Source organism: Rhea pennata, chromosome 18 (genome assembly GCF_028389875.1).
Source record: "Rhea pennata isolate bPtePen1 chromosome 18, bPtePen1.pri, whole genome shotgun sequence".
NCBI lineage: Eukaryota > Metazoa > Chordata > Aves > Rheiformes > Rheidae > Rhea > Rhea pennata.
In genome coordinates this window covers 4258123-4277456 of record NC_084680.1, presented here as the reverse complement: position 1 = coordinate 4277456, position 19334 = coordinate 4258123, and the positions used below count along the sequence as shown (strand labels likewise).

The following is a 19334-nucleotide window of genomic DNA, read 5'->3' as shown; positions in this document are numbered from 1 at the left end:
TCTCCAAACTCTTGTTCAGAAGCTCTGGGATTTGCTCAGGTAACAAATGAGCAATGGGGCAAGAAGCTCAGCACATACTCCTGACACTTCACTCTTGCCTCACACAGTGACAGCACACATGGCCATAATTTGCCCCATTAAATCCCTGACGCTTGACAGCCACCATTCCACATCAAGCTATTGCTCTGAGATGTGAACACAACCCACATCCACTTATTTTAGAGCAGATCCTAAACTCTTGAGCTGAAAGACAATCTGTTGCTCTTCTTAGCAAAGACGCAGTGAGACATTTTCACAACTAGAATTCCTTTTCCGCAGTGGTTCACTCATCACAAGTAGCAGCTCTGTTCCCTCCTTTCCCATCACTCTTCCAAATACTGCGACTGCTGCTTTCTGCTCAGTCTTCTGCTGCAGGCCTACTGCAGGCAAATAGTGGTATCAGAAGGGGGATAGACAATTTTTTCTCATACAATGGCTGTGCTACCCATCCCAACCTTCAGTCCCCGAAGGGCCAGCATTCCCAGGTGTATGGGTCTTGTGCCATTCAGTAGAGGGAACAGGTAGCATTGCAGATGCATTTAATTCTCTCCCTGAGAGAAAAAAAGAAAAAAAAAACCACTTACAGATATACTTATTAAATGTTGAGCTGGATTGTATTCTAAAAGCCTTGAAGTATGCTGTTAGTCATAAAAAGGTAAAAATAGCAAAATTGGGAACCTGGGAGGACATATTCCTTTCTCCCAGCTCTCTGCAGAAGCAGCTGCTACATGTCAGCACTGTACAAGTTTGCAGAACTAATCACCAGATTACCTGTACAGCAGAAATCTACTTAAAAGAGATTTTTTGACCAGCTCATTTGCTTTGAAACAAAGATGTTTGAAACCCTTTAGTAACAATGCAGTATTTTATCGTGGAAATGATTAATACAGAGGATTTTTAACTGTTCACAAATCTAGTGTTTTTATGCATAGCTCCTTCCCATCTCACTCTGGGCTAAACCATGAGGAAGATCTAGCAGGTGATGTCTGCTCACACGTAATTGCAGTTCTGCTGCTGTCAGCAAGTATCAACAAGAAAGAAATTAAAAGTATTTGATATAAAAATTGACATCAGAGAGAAGCTTTCTACTTTAGCTCCAGAAACACAATAGGTTAACTGACTTGCTGCTGTCTAGACTGGCCTAAATTGCCTATCAGAGTGTTCCTAGGAGTATATTAACACATTGGCTTCCTTCCAGTTTATACCATTTCCAAAGTGTCATAGTTCCCAGCCAGTACATCCCATCCAGACTGCACCACCAGACCCCTTTTACAGACTTTTTGCATAATTTCTTGAGTTGGTCTTCAGCTGTGAGCGACTCACTCTTATGGACTTCTATGGACAGCCAATGAATTCCCACATAAATGGAGAGAAGTAACGGTACATTCCCTGCAGTGCATTTCCGCAGTGCCAAAGCCACCGCCACAAGAGCAGAGTTGCTTTTTTCTCCCTGAGGCATCAAACTCCTCAGGGTCATAAGAGAGCATCCTAAGCAGAGGCCTAGCCCTCCTCTCATTACTTGGCTGTTGATGAAGCACCACTTTTGAGATACAAGTATTTCACAGAACACTCATGGATGAATCACTGTATTGGGATTTCGAGTTGGACTTACTCCAGAACACAGAATCACAGAATCAGTAAGGCTGGAAGGGACCTCTGGAGATCATCTAGTCCAACATCCCAGAGATTTCCTGGTCCTGGTTCTACTGGGGCTTGAACCCAGGACCTTCAGCATGTAAAGTAGATGTGATAATCACTACACTATCCCAGAACACTGTCATGGACTTCCTAGGCGATCCTGGCAAGTCGGGAGAAGGTCAAGGAGAATGGTGTGCCTCAAGAACTTTGCAAAACTTGCCATAATGGGTAAGCCTCAGCTTCCCACTGGTAATGCGGTGACTGCAACTCTTTCTCTCTTCCAGATATTGTCCTGTCTACGAAGATTTCTAATTCGGTGGTCAAAGGAAGGTCTCTGAAATACAAAGTGTAGAATCAGGGTACACCACCAAGTACTGCTGTACTTGAAATCATTTAAGCAGTTTGGAGCTGTTATTATAAATAACAGTGAAATCACTTGAAACCCACAGTCACTGGTGGAGCAAATCCAGCAGGACATGAGAGGAATGCCTTTTAAGATGGCTGGATTTAGAGATCTATCAGTATATTTTTATTTTGTTCTTATACCATGCCTATGATCATATATCTGAACATGTTGCAAAGAAATAGAAAGCCATATGATGTTTATATCCTATCTCGTGGACTATCACTCCTACTTCACAAGCTAATTCAGAATACACGGAAGTAGATGAAAACGCTATCAATAGAGCGAACCTGACTGAAAACTGGGATCAGTAAAACCTCAATTTTTGCCACAACTCTCTCTAAAAAGTCCTTTCATAATGCCTCAAATCCAGAAAAATCAGTGTTTTGCAAGTATAGCACACCTAATCTTTCTAATGTGTACTAGTACACAGTAGAGACTACGCAGGTTTGACCTGGATTCCACTACATCTTTCTACATCAGACATTCAGAGAGACTTCTTGCAGCAGAGTACTTTTAGGACCCCTGTTCACATCAGATAAACACTGAAAACAAGCTCCTGCTCGCTGAGTGTGTAATGACAGGATTTAGTCACAAGAGGGAGGCTTGCTGGACAGCACCTTAGCCTTAGGAAATCATTAATACCATTTTTACCCAATTAGTAGCTGGTTCCACTACAGCTCGAATATACTGGGAAGCAGGCTTGTCTTGAAACTTGACAAGGAGACCTACGATATGGACACAAATGAAAGACACTGCGATATGGAAGTTCTCTATGTGTGAAATGCGGAAGTAGCTCTTAGTAATAATTTAAGACGCCTTGGCATTACTGGAAGAAGTTTTCTACGCAAGGAGATGTACAGCAGCATGTGCACAGGTGGCTTGGAAGCAGGCTCTTTTGGAAACAAGGGGGAGACTAATCCCTAAAAGGAAGAGGACCGCCCTGAAAATGAAGTAGAGGAGGCTCTGGGAAAGACAGAGGAATGAAAAAAAATCAATTTTTGTGTGAAAGAAAGCTTATTTTTGTTCACAGCAGGGGGTGTCACCATATGCCCACCTCATGATTGAATTAGTCACCACTTCTCGGTGGAAATTGTCTCCAGCAAGTAGCTTCCTGCATGAATGAAGGTGCTGCCTGTAGTGTTTATCTCTGGACATGTACAGCAGTGAAGCTGTAGAACTGGATGAGGGAAATGTTATGGGAAGTGTTCAAAGTTCACTGGTTTCAAGCATGAAGGAGATATAAATAGAATGGTGTCAGTTAATGATGAACATTCTGTAAAGGAAATGCTGTTTTAGTGTTATATTCTGTTTCACAGTAATCACTGACAATGTTAAAGTCTCTTCTGAGTGTAAGTTTTGAAGTAACAGGCCCACAGCCTCTTTTCGAGCTGAGGTGCTCAGTGGAAATCATCAAACCAAATGGTAGGAGATCTTTTTCCACATAGCTATGGTTAAACCATGGAGGTCATTATTACAGGAAATTGTTTATACCAAAATCTTAAGTGGCTGCAAAAAGTGATTAGACAAATTTATAAGAAAAAAAAAATCCATCAAGGCTATTAAACAAAAGAATACTTGCATGTGGCTAAAGAATTTCCTGAACCACCCACCACATACATATATGTTTGCCCTGTTCATCTTTGGCATCTGCTACTGGTCGAGACAAGAAACTGGCCCAGACAGTCTCGTGGCATGATCCCATTCAGCTGTTCCTATTCCTTTTGTAACGAAACCTACACTTGTACCTCTCACTCACCAGTCTTTGGCAACAGCCCCTCATGTTCAGTAAGTGCTTCCTCAGGAGATCCATGAGAACTAGAATCTCTCAGCAGGAATGCAGCAATTACTTAAAAACAAGTACTGTTTATCCTTAGAAATAACAATCGGAGACAGGCTAGAATGACCAAAAGTCTGCATATATCCGTGTCATACCGGAGTTTTACTATGTATCTGGAGCAGCCTCAGCACCGAAAGCTCTTCAGTTCTGGAAGGAGACTTCCAACTGCATTCATTCTGCAATGTCCCTCTGTTGAAGTCGGAGCTTCAGATTTTATCTATATAAACAGAATTTGTTCCATGATTTCTGTTTGGAGTGCTGACAGTCCCACCACCACCCCAACCCCAAATACTAGGCTCAGTTTAGGTAAGAACACTATTCCAAAGACTTAGACTGCTGTCTTGATGGTTATATATCAACACAAGAATTAAAACCCTTGTCTGCCTACAGGCCAAGGGGATCTCTTTACACCCTACTGCACACAACAGAACAGTGATTCAGTAAAAGGGGAACAAATAATATTCATGAAGTCAAAAAAGGTATCTCCTTGCTGTGCTCAAATTGAGTGTATTCACAGCAAAATCTTTTTTCATCCCCTGCCAAAAGCTGTACAGAAAATCACAATAAAAGGTAAGAAATAACTTATAGTTCAAAAAATAGAAATTCAATTTCCAACCTTAACTCTAACTTCATTACTGTGACTTCCTCTGGATTATACCTACGGACTTTGGCCTGGTAACAACAGCTTCTAATGTTTTCTAATATCCCTGTTACAGCCATTAATTCATTAAAGAAACTTAAGGGTGGAAAATTCAGAAGCAGCTAAATGAATGAAGTGCTGAAGTCTCCTTGCTTGTCACTTACACCAAGGTTTGAGGAAAGAGCCTTGAAAGAATCAAATACCAGATAAAATAGGTGTCTTCAACAATAGACATAATGTGTGAGACATGTTCCTCCTCAGTTTGGGCTAGCTGTTCCCCTCCCTGCAATCCTGTGTTCTTCCCAACTGCCCCCCGCTCTCCTGCCCAGGGAATTTGCAGAAACTCCTCTATGCAGACTGCCCACGAAACCACCAACATTCAGAAACGCACTTAAACATTTTGTTCCATCAGGACTAAGAAATTTGAAATTATTTTTTCTCCTAGGATTTGCCCAATTGTCAATGTTTTGTGTGGATGGTTTGCCTTTGAAGGAATGTTTTGTGTGAGATGTGGTTCTGGCAGAAATCTGCCTTGTTACTTGCCAGTTCATCTTCTGGTACATACTAATTAGGTTGCTGGGATGCCACTGCATTGGAAGTCATAGGGCTAAGATCGTCTGCAGCTCCGGCAGCTTCGCATAGAGATTCCTTGCAGCTTGGCAGTATTCTTCCTCAGAGAGCTTAGAAATATTGGCATTTAATTTTAAAAATGCAAAAATATTTAAAATAGAATTCTCATTTGCTGTGGATCTGGATGTAGCTAGGGGCAAAAATACTGACTGACTGGGCTAGAATTAGCAAAAATAAATTTTAGGTGAATATGAAATGTCTCCTAACCCACAGATTCTGCCAGTGAAGCCTCTGGGGATTCAATCACAGAAGCTAAGTTTCAGCCATCACACAGGGTATTTATCACCTGCTCTGCTGCATGTGATATTGCATACTGCATAGCATTTTAGAGATAGATATCGAAGTCTTAATGGAGCAGGACTTTTTTTTTTTTTTTTTTTTTTTTTTTTTGCTGCCACTAGGAATGCTGGGATGGCAACCATTTGTCACTCTACACAATATCAAATAGCTTCCCAAACATTAAAGGCAGTGAGGGTTGAACCACAAGTTGTCAAGAGGCACAAGCTACAAACGCTCATGATTTCTAATAAAGTGAGGAAGCAGATCGTTGTCAGTGATGCACAGTCCTTCCCTTTCTCCCACGGGCTGGAAAAAAACCACTGTATCTGCATGAAATAGAGCAACACTTGAATGGGCACATCTCCTACTCACGCTGCAATGGCTCCCCCTGCTCTTTTACAGGGAGCGCTGTCTAGGGCTTCAAAAGCGCAGAAGCTTACTAACGCTGTTCTGAGCAGGCTTTTCTGAGAATTTCTGCTGAATATACTTTCCTAGATAGTAGAACACTGCAAGCAGTAAAACCCAGGCAAGACTCCCTCCTGTCTTCTTAGTCAGAGAGAACGCAGTATTCAAGTTTTACATTTCTCTGTTTGAAGATGAAAATACTGTATCACATCCCAGAGGAAAAGCTGTCTTTACTGATCATTGTACATTTGTACGAAATCTTGAGCAAGTCTAGTTCAGATTCACCTCAATTACCTTCGATATTCAAACAAGACACCAAAGTTTTCGATCTGGTCACCTAACCCACCTTTACAGACATCGGAGAAACATGCTGTCAAGGGGCAATTCAGAGCTGCAGTGGGCTGAATAAACTCTTTCCACCAAATTCAGTGTGCATACAGACCAGAGTTAGCTCTTCAACTCAATGTTTAAAATTAGGTGGGATAAATCTGGATCCAGCATCTTTGCATGACTCAGCTATCTCTGAGTAAATTGCATAAACCTCCTACATTCTGGTTTCTAATGTGGAGGACAAGCCATGTATCAGTATGTCATCCTCAGGAAGCATCTGGGCACCTCTGAGACTGTTAAGGGGCTCTCCCATGGCCTCTTGAGGCTGTCTGAGACTCCCAGGTTACTCCAGATGTTCTGCAGCTTTTCCTACGGTCTCTAGGAGCAGTCTCAGTGCCTACGGGGCTCCTCTTGGAGCTCTGGGTTCTCTTCCCAAAATCATTGGGAGCTATGATCTTTACATGCTAGAAGTAGCAATCACCAATACTCACATATTAGGCCAATTACCCAAGGCTATTCTATCTCCATCAGTTTTTGTGATGTTATTCTTTCTCTGCTCATCTCCCCAGCTGACCCAGTCACAGAAATGTTTGGGTTGTTATCCAAGCCCAGATCATTGTATGTATACAAGTCCTAATGTACCTCTATCTTATACAGAAGCCTGAATGATATAGAGATCAGCTGAATGCATTCCATGTAGGAAGAATCGCAGTCATCTGCTTCTTCTGCCTCAGTCCACTCACACATCAAGGCACCAGTTTGAGACAAGCTAGGTTTGGAGAACTCAGTTAGGAGCCTCTTTCAAGTTGTAGCTGCATGATGAAACAGTAAGAGATGCTAAGACAAGTAGACCGTGCTGGCATCCTAATAAATATGTATAATCATAAAGGCTCTGTTAAAATAACAATCATGGTGTGCTCCATGGAAGCTGTGACCAACGGATGAACTGTCTGTGCAAGAATGTGCTAACAAAATCAGATTGTAGAAGATGAACAGTCCTGCAGAACAAGAGACAGATAAAAGTAAACTAAAGGAGACATTTATTCAGCTTTGGATGCTCAACTGCCTAGTAACAGGGCTGGAACTTGTAAGGCACTGGTGTACCTCCAGCTCAGCATAGGTGTCACCTAGCACAGCACTCTTCTGCTCACTCTGTAAAATGCAAATGCCACTTGAACGCTGCATTGGTCCACACAGTGTTTCATCAACTTGCTTATCATATCCATTTGTGTGTTAATACCTCATATTTTACATGACAAACGTAACAGGGCCTTGCCTCGTAGTTTTCAGACTTACCTGAACCTCTGTCTGAACCATGCCTGCTCTGTAAGAGACAGGACCAGAGCTGGAGCCTGCATCCAGCTGGTCACCTTGAGAACTCTGAGAGGCCACCACCTCTCACCAGCACTCCCTCAGCCTCCACCGCGCAGGGGAAGACCCTCTCCACAAAAGGGGTGTGGAAAAGCTCCCCCCCCCCCCCGCCAGCTCCTCCTAAGCCTACGCAGACTTTTAGCATCCCGAAGCCGAAGGCTTAACATCCCCCTGCGTCTTGCTTTGCCGCAAGCCGTGCCCCGGCCTAACCCCGGCCTGCCCGCCCCTGTGTTGAGCGGGGCTGTCACGGCAACGGCCGCCCAACCCCGCTGCCTCAGGCGGCTGCGCGCCAGAAAGTGCTAGAAACGCGCCGCAGCCCGCGCCTGCGCAGACGAGCTCCCCGCCCCCACAGCGCCGCCGCAGCGCCTGCGGCCAGCGGCGGGCGGGGGGAGGCGGTGGCGGCGGGGACGGCAGAGGGAGGCCCTCCCGGAGAAGCCGGCGCTGGGGCCAGCGGCGGCGGGTGCCCCGAGACCCGCGGGGGGAAACGGCCGGGCAGGGGTTCCCAAGAGATCGCTCCCTCCGCAACCAGGACGAGCTGCCGCCTACGCCGCGCAAAGTGCGCGCAGAGCTTCGGGAATAGGCAGCCGGGCGAGCCACCGCCCAGGGCCCGCTGCGGAGTCACTGCGACGGTTACTAGGACACTGTGTTTTCATCCAATCAAATGACGCTAGCTTATCGCTGAGGCCGACAGCCAATCATGCGCGACATCAATCATTCAATTAAGCCAATGGAGAGTGCGCTAAGCAAGTAGGGGCGGGCATTCGTGGAGGCCCGTTGCCTAACAGTAAAACCAACAGGAAAAACAGGCGGAGCAAATAGGACCCCATAGTTTGAGTGACAGAACTTCAACCAATCAGATCTCATCATTTGTGGAGCCTCGTTATGAGTAGCCAATAGCTGCTGCCTATGGCTGCCTGGGCGGGGAAAAGAAGGATGCGCGCGCATTCCGCTGCTATATAAGGGTTGGCGGTTACCTCACGCAGGCAGAGTCAGTTGGGGGAAGGAGCGGTGCTGGTGAGAGCGCGCTGTGCTGCCGCCATCATGAGGGAGATCGTGCACCTGCAGGCCGGGCAGTGCGGGAACCAGATCGGGGCCAAGGTCCGGGTGGCGGGGAGGGGGCGGCGGGCCGCGGGCGGGGGCGGCGGGCGGGGCCCGGCCGCCCCTGACGCGATTTTGTCCGGCAGTTCTGGGAGGTGATCAGCGACGAACATGGTATCGACCCCACCGGCACCTACCATGGAGACAGCGACTTGCAGCTTGAGCGCATTAACGTCTACTACAACGAGGCTACAGGTAGGGCCCGGCGCGCCAGCCGCCCCCGGCGCCGCCCCCGGCGCCGCAGTCACGGCTTCTCCCTGTTTTGCAGGTGGCAAATACGTGCCCCGCGCTGTGCTGGTGGACCTGGAGCCCGGCACCATGGACTCGGTGCGCTCCGGGCCCTTCGGGCAGATATTCAGGCCAGACAACTTCGTGTTCGGTGAGTGCGCCGGGAGCGGGGGAGGGAGCGCTCGTGTAACCGGCTCGGGGTGCGGTGGGGTGGGCAGGGCAGCGACGCTGCACTGCGGGCTTCGCTGCCGCACATGCTCCCAGGGCGAGTGCGGCCGCGGGAGGGGAGGGGGAGTTAATCCTGGCGCTTCTGCTGGCATGAAATATCGGGATCTGCGGATGGTGCATGATGGCAGCTCGTGGGAGAGCAGGTCCGGGAAGGCGCAAGGTGTCGTTGCTCTTCCGATTCTCGTCCTCTTCTCAGTAATATCGGGAGAACTCAAATGGCTGCTGTATCCTTGGATAGTACATGCTTTCTGTCTGGCTTCCAGTCATTTTAGAGGTGCTTGTGTGACACCATGGCTCTGTGCTTCATAAAATGAAAGCATCGCTGTGTTCAGTTTGATGCTTCTATGCTTTGCTTGCAAGCCATAAGCAGGAAGCAGTGACTGTAATTTAATATGGAAATGTCTCTCTTCCAGGTCAGAGCGGAGCAGGAAATAACTGGGCAAAGGGCCACTATACTGAAGGTGCCGAATTAGTTGATTCAGTGTTAGATGTTGTAAGAAAGGAGGCAGAAAGCTGTGATTGTCTCCAGGGCTTTCAGCTTACTCACTCTCTTGGTGGTGGCACTGGCTCTGGCATGGGTACCCTCCTAATCAGCAAAATTCGTGAAGAGTACCCAGACCGAATTATGAATACTTTCAGTGTTGTACCTTCCCCTAAAGTATCAGATACTGTAGTAGAGCCCTACAATGCAACACTTTCAGTGCACCAGCTTGTGGAGAACACAGATGAAACATACTGTATTGATAATGAAGCACTCTATGACATATGCTTCAGAACACTGAAGTTAACTACTCCAACATACGGTGATCTGAACCATTTAGTGTCAGCAACCATGAGCGGTGTTACCACCTGCCTGCGTTTCCCAGGCCAGCTTAATGCTGACTTGCGTAAGCTAGCGGTTAACATGGTTCCCTTTCCCCGTCTGCACTTTTTCATGCCTGGTTTTGCCCCACTCACAAGCCGTGGGAGCCAGCAATACCGTGCTTTAACTGTACCAGAGCTAACGCAGCAGATGTTCGATGCGAAAAATATGATGGCGGCGTGTGACCCACGTCATGGCCGCTATCTCACAGTAGCTGCTGTTTTCAGAGGACGCATGTCCATGAAAGAGGTTGACGAGCAAATGCTCAATGTTCAAAACAAAAATAGCAGCTATTTTGTTGAATGGATTCCCAATAACGTTAAAACAGCGGTCTGTGACATTCCACCTCGTGGCCTGAAAATGTCTGCCACGTTTATTGGTAACAGTACAGCTATCCAGGAGCTTTTTAAACGCATTTCTGAACAATTCACTGCTATGTTCCGCCGAAAGGCTTTCTTGCATTGGTATACTGGTGAGGGCATGGATGAGATGGAGTTCACAGAAGCTGAGAGCAATATGAATGACCTGGTGTCTGAGTATCAGCAGTATCAGGATGCTACAGCTGAGGAAGAGGGGGAGTTTGAAGAGGAGGCTGAGGAAGAGGCAGAATAAAACCTATGCAAATGAACACCTGTAAATTTTGTTTAAAGCTGTATGAACTCTTTCATTCAAAACTTCTCTTGTCTGTGTTGTGTTCCTCTTCCTGTTCCAAAGTCACTTCAAATGCTGTACAGGCATCATTAAAGTTTTTTTCGCAGTGCACAGGCTTGTCTCCTTTGTTCCTTTTGGTAAGCCTTTCGGGTGCTGTTTCCAAAAGTAAGTGCATAGCTGTTTCTGAGGGCTGGAAAACAAAAATACAGCATGTTGAGTGAACACCTACTGTCTGCCACTGTGCGATTGGCAATGACATTTTTCTCTCTGCTTTCTAACAGAGTAAACACCTGTTGCTTGTGTCACTGGATAGTGGCACTATTGCTTTTTCCTTGTATTGAGGAAATAGAAAAAATACTCTGGTATTATTTTATAATCAAATGTACTGGCAGCAGGAGAGACAGTTAACATCAAGGATGAAAGTCAGCTGTGTCTAAATTTAGGTACCTGTGTGGGGGTTCCTATTACAGGTGATGGGTCAGCTGTCCAAACTTAAGTCTCATATAGAGAGCTGAGCAGCTCTTCAGACCAGAATGGAAGCTACAGCTGTAGCTTCCTCCTGCTGTCTGGATCATAAAGTGGCAGAGGCCTGTTGCTGTTCTGATAGTGTGGCTATTTCTGGAAGAAAGTAAGCTGGCCTCACCTAGGGCTGATCCTCTGCACCTATTTAGCAGCATAAACCTAGCAGATAGCTTGTTACGGAGAGCTCCAATTCCAGAGGTCACAGCTGTTTTTACATCTACAGCTGAGGCCAAAAGTATTGCTGAAGATTTCCAGTTTCAGCAGCCAGAGCATCTCTTGGCGGAGTCATGTTTAAGCCAGTATCTACTCACCTTAAATAATAACATAAAATATTCACGAGGTAGCAGCTTCTCTTTCTGTGTTTGGTTAGTATTAATACCTGCTCCCAAGTTACACTGTTTTGCGTCTTGAAAGCGTTACTAGCAAAACAAACATTTGCTATGGGAACAACTGGTGTTCAGTGTTAGCTAAAATGACAAAGGAGAACATTTACTCAGTAACTGAGATGGGATAGAATGTGGATACAGAGATGACAGAAGTTAGATTTTTGAAGTGTGATATAACACTTCATCAAGCAGTGGATTTTTGGGTCTCTTCCCTTTGGTTAGACGGAAGTTCACATACTCTTACAGTGTGTTTTATGTTTTTCTGTAGCTTGGAACAAGACCCTGCCTTGCTGGTTCCTGAAGGGACAGTGTCAGCCTCCCAAGATCCTTTTCAGCAAAGTTCCATGAGTTACTCTTAAGCCCCCAACCCAGCATCCCTGCCCCCTGCTGAAGGCCGACATCGCTGGGAGCACTGCAGCGCGCGGAAAACCACTTAAAGCGCTACAGCTTCTTCCCCCGCCTTTCTGTGAGCTTTTGGGTGAGGTGACAAAATGCGAAGGTCAGTGTTGACACTGGAGTCCAGCTCACTCGTTTCCACCAGCATTACAGTAGCCTTTCTCCAAGAGATTTCGTGACTTGCAGGCTACAGCTTTGTACAAGTCTGCTTTCACTTCTTCCATAATTTACGTTCTCTACCACTTTCCTTCTATTTATTGCATCAAGTACAAACTGTGAGTTTGTTTCTGTGCTTTCCTGTCCCTTGCGCATTAAGATGTTGATGCTTTGCACTGTCAATCATTCCAATGTCAATTGCTCTTTTGCTGAAATTGCAGTAACTGCTCTCTACTGTGACACTACTGCTACTTACAGCAACAGTACTACTTAATAATAGTAACTAGTGACTTTTGTTTTCGTTCAACTGATAAACTTACTTGGTACAAAGCCTGTATAGAAAGGTATCAGTCCAACACTGGTGTAAATTCTGTTGTTAGGCCAGTATGTTTGCGGTAGTCTCTTGCCAAACTCACAAACTGGGTTCCTCAGCAAAAGCTGGAAGGAAAAAAAAAAAGTATATTTATTTTACAACGTTTTTTTGTTACACAAGTGATGTGACTTGACTTCATGTGAAAGGAAGTATTTAAGCTAATGCAGAGCAGTTCTCTTACCAGTCCTGTTCTCCAGTTAGCAGCTGGATACATTGCATCTTCTCTTTTTCCACTTAGAATTTACTCCTGAATGGTGGTGGAAGACGCCTCTACAGCAGTGGGTTTGATAGCTAATGCCCCACCAGGTGCACAGATCAGCTTCCTGTCCTCAAATTATGCTTCCAGGGGCTCTCTAGAGTACACTGCGTTGGTCACATTTGGGCATCATCCACAAGTCCCAGGGGCCTTGTGCTCATAAACTGGAATTACTGTCAGCTGACTGTAGCTGCGGGAATTGGATAGATGCCTTGGCTGCTATGACTCTGCACATCAGCATTTTGTTCTGACACCTTCAACTGGTTTTGTTGTTCTGTGAATCCCACTCATGGTGATTAGCCAGTAATTCCCAGGGCAGCAGGAACAGGAAGGTTTAGGGAATGTTAGCTAAAGGGAGACTAAGTCATCTCTCTTGGACCTGCTACCTGACTCCAGAGGTCAAACTGAGATAACAGGATGCCTTGAAGGATATTGCAGTTCTGCAGATGGCTTTGGTGGCAAAAGCCCAAAAGTGTCAATAAAGCTTCCCTGACCTCATTAAGGCATACCCTGCTTACTGGTGGGCAGGGTTCATAAACCTGAATGAGCTGCTGGGTCCTTTGAACCATCTGTGGATGACGATGGCCTGATTACTAGAACTCCCTCAAAAGCAGCACTGAAGCAGGAGGATTTCATTATTTTGCCCGAGGTAGATAGTAAGAAATGATCCGTGGCACATCCTAGCACATAACCTAGGGCAACACAGATTTAGGGCAGAAGATTAATGGCTTGAAATCAGAAGCCATCTTAGAACTGTTCAGTGAATTTTTAGCATGTTTTTATTCCTTGTGTGCTGCAGATAACCGCTACAAGCCTGCGATTCCCATGACATGGGAGAAACACCACCCACCTCCCTCACAGGTTCACTGCGTGGCGTCGCTGGCAGACATCTCGCAGAGATGCAGGATACAGGGGCAGGAAGGATTTGCAAACAGCACATTTAGTTTTGATAACATCTGGGTTTTGTTCTGTTTGCTTTATTTCAATTTCTTTTAACTGCACAAGAAAAGGATAAGCAAACCAGCACAGGGAAAATAAATTCAGCAAAACCATCAGGATGCCACCAGGAAATATCAGCCCTGCTACTGCCTGCTGCTGAGTCATTTATGCTCGGCTGAGTTCCTCCGAGTCAAAGGGCTGCCTCTATCTTGGACTTTCTTCTACATCAGACCGATTTGCTCTGGGACGAAGGCACCACAGTGAATCCTAGTGACAAGAAGGGGTAGGAAATTTTGTAACCTGCTTTTAATTAGCTGTGTAGTGACTGAGCTGATGAATCCTCACTTGCTCTAGGCCAGCGACTTCTGTACTGCAGTGATTGCATTCTGCTCTGGATAGCAGGAAGAAACGTGCAGGTTTGAATGCAGTCGAACTCCCGTGGGAGAGCGCACTTTTGTTCATTTGGAGGACTGTATGGCATTGTACGGGGGATATTGCAGGGAGAGAAGGAAATAAGAGTGGTGCTGTAAGGATATTTCTGCATCCTTCCCAAAGGAGAAAGGAAAAGATTATAGATCCTTCCAAAACATATTATGCTAATAAAGGAAAAAGTACTACAAGCAGAAGTATCTATCCAAGCAGCCCAGGAAGCCATCCACCACTACCATCCAGGTAGGGAAGTGCATAAAGGGAGTGAAAATACATGGATCCTGTGTTTCTGCACTCAGAGCAACATTAATTGCAAGCTATCAACTTACCTTCAATAAATTTGCTTAATCTTTTTATGAACTCATTTATCCTCCCTTAATGTCCCAAGGAAATGAGTTACAAAATGTAATTGCCTGTGACTTTTTTTCAACGTGTTACTTAATAGGATTTTATTTTACTTGTATTTATAATCCCAGTTCTAATACTACTAGTGTAAATGAAACCACTTTCAGTGGCATGAAGGGTTCAAGACCAACATTACATTGCTGAAATGAAGCTTGCACATATAATATACCTGATTTCTGTCAAATTCATTCATGGCATCCTTGACACCCTGGAGGTAGGTAACGCCAGTAATCCAGGTGTAGCGGGGTATGTATCCAGTGTAACCTGCAGATGGAGAGAGAATATTTTCTGCTTAAGAACATATGTAAGGATCAACCAATTTGCAAGTGGAAGAGACTGGGATAAATATAAGATCTTGGCAAATTATAGGGAAGAAAACTTTTTAAAACTCTTCTGTTTACATTGTAAAATCAGATATTTCACATGTAAGAGCTGTTTTGAAACTGTCTTTTTCATGATCCCAAAGAAAACTCTGAAGTGGGCTGAGGTGATCCATGGTTGGTCTCCATGTGGTATGGAAAAAAACACATTTTATTTTCTTACCATGTTTTCTTTAAACCAATAGCTCTGCCAAGCTCTCTTCCAATTTAATAAACATGCAGGTGCTAACTAGTAAGTGTCTAACATTTTTTCATTTACCCTTCCCACCCAACAAATTGTCACTAACTAATGTAGAAACTGGACTAACTCTGTAAGATGGGGAAAGAAAAAAGTAAAGGCAAAAAACCCTCAAAATTTCTCACACTGGTGCTTAGTCCTCTTTTACTCAGTCTGCAACATTTTGACTTGAAATCACCACATTCGCTATGGTCAGCAGCACAGTAAGGTAACGCCTCCAGCGGATGCGGTATCTTTTAGCAGGGAAATTCAGCAATTTTTTCTAATTTTCCTGTGTGCAGAGGAACGCTCTTCCAGGGTCCATGGTGAAGTTGGAAAGTGTAACCAATGCCTTGTAAGACAGTTTTACCTATTTGTGCTAGTGCAGCGCAGCACTGTTCGTTAATCTGATGATTCAGAAAGCTGTCCTGCATTTCTAGGAGAGAAGTGACTCCATGGTAGCAGTTATTCATCTGCTGGCGCAGAGCCCGCGTCCCGCTCTGCCTTCCTGCCTTCCGCAGCGCGTGCTAGCAAGGGTTCGCCGTTGCACGGACCGGAGGAGGACTCAGCTCCCGCGACCCTTCCGCCTGCCCGAAGGCACCTGCGAGACTCACCAGGACGACAGCGTCCCAAAGAAACGCCACGGCATTGGGACGTTTTCCTCCACCTCAAAGCCTTCAAAGAGCTGGAACAACTGGCAAATGTCTCTAAGGTTTCCCCCGGGCGGGGGGAAGATGACACTACTCCTTCCCAGGTGGACTTGTGCTGCACATAACCTCATTCTTTTACCTGAAATGACTTTCTGTTGGATGGCGTTTGGTACATCCAGCCTGGGGAACCGATTATAGCTCTCTGCATCCACTGGCTCAGCCACCGCTGGCAGAGTCGCACCTACAGTTTTTCCAGGCTCAAAATAAAAGCAGAAATATAATGAACAAGAGTAAAATCCGCTTCCTCCTTTGACTCCACAATTTAATTCACTGCCAGAACCTACTGATCACAGCTGTCATTTATTTCTGGCTTTACATTAAGAGCTTCAAAGAATTTCTGCTGAAGTCAAATTACTAGATGAGATCTGTATATGCAAAATACCCCAGGGAGAACAAGGGGAGCTTTTGGGGTTGAGCTCCTTTGAAAAAATCTGTTCCATGGAGTATTTTTTTAGAGCAAGGAGCAGGAATGAATGTTCTTGGGATTTATATCCAATCCAGCTTTCGACTGAGTACGTCAAATCTCTAATCTCTGCCTTCAGGGGATTTGCGGAGCCCCAGCTGACTGTGACGTGACAAATGCTATCTTTGGGGCCAGAGGAAATAAGGAGATCAAACATGTAGTACCAGTGTCATACTGGCTGTGCCATGCTACCTGCAGTGTTGAGCCCGATGGTGTTTTACTGTGTCAGATCCCAATGCTTGTGTTTCTCTTGTGTTTCATGAGGGATAATAACAAATTGTAGAAAATTCAGGTGAGTTATGGGAGCAGTTAAGAGACCAAAAACATGTCACGTAACGAAAGATGCCAGGAGCACTATTTTGTCAAAGTGAACGACGGTGGGTTGGGCTTTTAGTACCTGCAAAGGAAAGATAAGCCTAGTGCAAGGGGGCTGGCTGTTTGAATAGCTCAAGATCTAGTGACCACAATTTGAAATGAAAGCTCAATCAAATGAGAAACGAAGCCTTTTTGATTAGGAAGAATAATTAATTGTTGGAACGATTTCCGGAGGCTACAGCAGGTTCATCACCGCTAGAAACACTAACATGAGTTTGATATGATTCCGCAAGATGCTTTTGACTTCCTCTCCTTGCCAGGCCCAGAGGAAATTGCCCTGTCGCACCCCGTATACCAAAGAGAGCCCTTCCCTGCCCACACACCGTATGCAGCTCTGCAATGTAGCAGAGAACCTGAACCATCCATCCCTCTGCAAAATGTGCCTCTTCCACCCAAAACGGCTTACCCGTTTGATCTCTGGGACGCAAGGAAAGCTCGTCCATCCCTGGCCACAGGCGCTGTCAGGTTGGCAGGGACCATCTTTTTCTTCCCGTCCACTGGCCACGGTTATGTCCGGCAACCGCCCCTCTTTTTCCTCAGATGCCTTTGGTGTCGTGCTGGACTGGGGTGAAATCCTCTGCTCGTACGCATACGCCAGCCTCAGGCCAGGATGGCTGGGAACGTGCTTGGTCTGCTCGCGCAAAGGTGCGGCGTCCCCAGGGCCCGTGCGCGCCGGCATGGGTCGCTCCTCCGCCGGCCCCCGCCGGGACGCGGCAGCGCTCGGTTCGAGAGCTGGGTCAGGAAGGTTTGCTCCAGCTGTGGCTTTTGTAGAGGAGAAATCACCTGTGAGAGAGACACCAAATTATGGGGAAGGAGCAGCAGAACTAGGGCATCCCGGTCGAGGTGGACCTGGGCCCCACCACGCTCCGCTCGGTCTGGAGGTGGAGGACATCCTGTGGGCTGGCCTGCTGGTGCCATCAGCCCCATCTGATGAACTTGCCTGCAGGGAAAAACGGCTTGAGAAGTTCAATCATTTAAAATTTGATCTTGGCCATGCCTAAACCATAAAATGTTGTCAGCTTCCCTACATCTACCAGCTAGCAGTAAGGCAGGAAAAAAAATCCTTTAAAAATAGTCAAATACTTTGCTCCCTTCGACTATGTCAGTACCCCCAACCACCGCCCCTGCCACGTCAAGTGGGGAATTCCCTCGCTGGCTTTGCTGCTGTTAGTCAAGGAAAGGGTCTGCTGACGCTGCTCAGGGAGAAATAAAAAAAATATATATATATATGTATATATATATATATATATATATATATATAAAATCCTCCAGCTACTGTGTGCTGCAAAGCAGAGGCAGAGCCCTGTGGATTGAGACTCTGCAGGGACGGCCGAGCTTGGCAGCTTCTGTCGAACTTCCCCTTAAAAATAGCCGGTGACGTACGTCCCTCGGGCTCCCCGACCCTCTGCAGTCCAAAGCTTTCCTAAACCAATTTCTGTTTTTGCTTGGTAGTTATGAGGAACAATTGATCTTACCCTCTGTAACCACCTTTTTCTTATTGGAAAATTGTTACCGTGTCAGTCTGCTCTTTTTTAAACAAACCAAATTCCTTCAATTTTTGTTCTTATAGGTCATTTTTCTTCAACCCTCTGGTCATTGCTGCCTCTCCCTGAACTCTTCTTTTGTTTTATTTATGTTTGTTTTACAGTGCAAAACCCCACAGCCTAGATGCTGTCTTTCATCTAAGGCCCTATCTGCAAAAAATCTAGTGGAATAATTATCTATCCCATCTAAAATAGCATGAAGTTTGACCCTTTCTGCAAGGATATAATAATTCTGATCCGTATTTAAGTTTGGAATCTACTTATAACTCTATTGTCATGTACTATTCCCAGATTAGCAACAAATCAAAGAAAAACAGTCAATAAAAGTGATTTTTCAAATCACTGAGCAAGTTTTAGAATAGCTTCATCTTATTATTTCTTTAGATTATTATTGAAAATATAGAACCTGCTCTTTCCCTTTTACCCAGCAAGCCAGTTATTTCGCCAAAGGAAAAATGAAGCAGTTGCGTACTTGAGAAATCCATACTAGCTCATCGTTACCTTACTTTGTTCTTGATTTTTGCAAACGTATCGATTCAGAAAGGTTGCTGAATTAGGCCCAAAATCTAAAGCCAAGGAAGCGTTGTCTATTTGACAGAGGAAAATATGTGCACTCCAGTCAATCTCTTCCCAATCACGCGACAATCCGGAGGCTGGTGACTAACATAGAGGAGCTATTTCTGAATACTCCAGCATCTTGCTGTAAAAAACACCACGTGCAGGAGATGGGGCCTCCGAGGCAGCAGAAGCTTCCAGGAGAACCACTAAAGGTTCAGCTTCAACATGCATACAGGGGTATTTTGTTGTTTTAACCTTTTCGTCTCCTTTCGTCACGACCGTACGAGCGAGCGACCGTCCGTTCTTCCGGCTGGGAGGGCGTCATTGCCTGGTCCCTGGCTCTGGGGAGCCCACGCAGGTCGCCTCGTGCGCTTGCTCCCTGGAATAACACCTCAAAAACAGCACAGCAGCCCCTGAAGACCCAGCATAACCGGGGGTGGGGGAGCAAATCTGAGGTCATCATTCCAATGAGTTTGCCATCACTTCCGGAAAAAAATAACACATCTGGGATTCAACTGATAAAAAGGTCCCACATCAGCAAGGTCTTACAGAAGATAGATCTTGATGAGCACTCTTTAGACTC

General features: G+C 45.7%; 2 protein-coding genes and 1 long non-coding RNA gene across 4 annotated transcripts; 2 read left to right on the top strand and 1 right to left on the bottom strand.

Annotated features, from left to right (window-relative positions):
* Positions 1-8573: 8573 nt before the first annotated feature.
* On the top strand, positions 8574-10753 carry TUBB4B (tubulin beta 4B class IVb). The gene is made up of 4 exons (XM_062591199.1): positions 8574-8673; positions 8760-8868; positions 8942-9052; positions 9543-10753. Exons 1-4 carry the CDS (start codon positions 8617-8619, stop codon positions 10601-10603), a joined length of 1338 nt encoding a protein of 445 aa, XP_062447183.1. The 5' UTR covers positions 8574-8616; the 3' UTR covers positions 10604-10753.
* Positions 10332-17675, bottom strand: CIMIP2A (ciliary microtubule inner protein 2A). Of its 2 annotated transcripts, XM_062591200.1 has the most exons (6): positions 17590-17675; positions 17056-17432; positions 15891-16008; positions 14674-14768; positions 12423-12540; positions 10332-10832 (listed from the first exon to the last, which is right to left on the bottom strand). In XM_062591200.1, exons 1-6 carry the CDS (start codon positions 17621-17623, stop codon positions 10732-10734), a joined length of 843 nt encoding a protein of 280 aa, XP_062447184.1. In that variant the 5' UTR covers positions 17624-17675; the 3' UTR covers positions 10332-10731. The 2 variants fall into 2 exon arrangements, with proteins under 2 accessions (XP_062447184.1, XP_062447185.1); XM_062591201.1 differs by lacking the exons at positions 10332-10832; positions 12423-12540 and adding an exon at positions 13737-13937.
* On the top strand, positions 11112-15116 carry LOC134148744 (uncharacterized). Its single transcript, XR_009960268.1, has 2 exons — positions 11112-12049; positions 12714-15116. It is a non-coding gene; the product is annotated as an uncharacterized LOC134148744 (long non-coding RNA).
* Positions 17676-19334: the final 1659 nt, after the last annotated feature.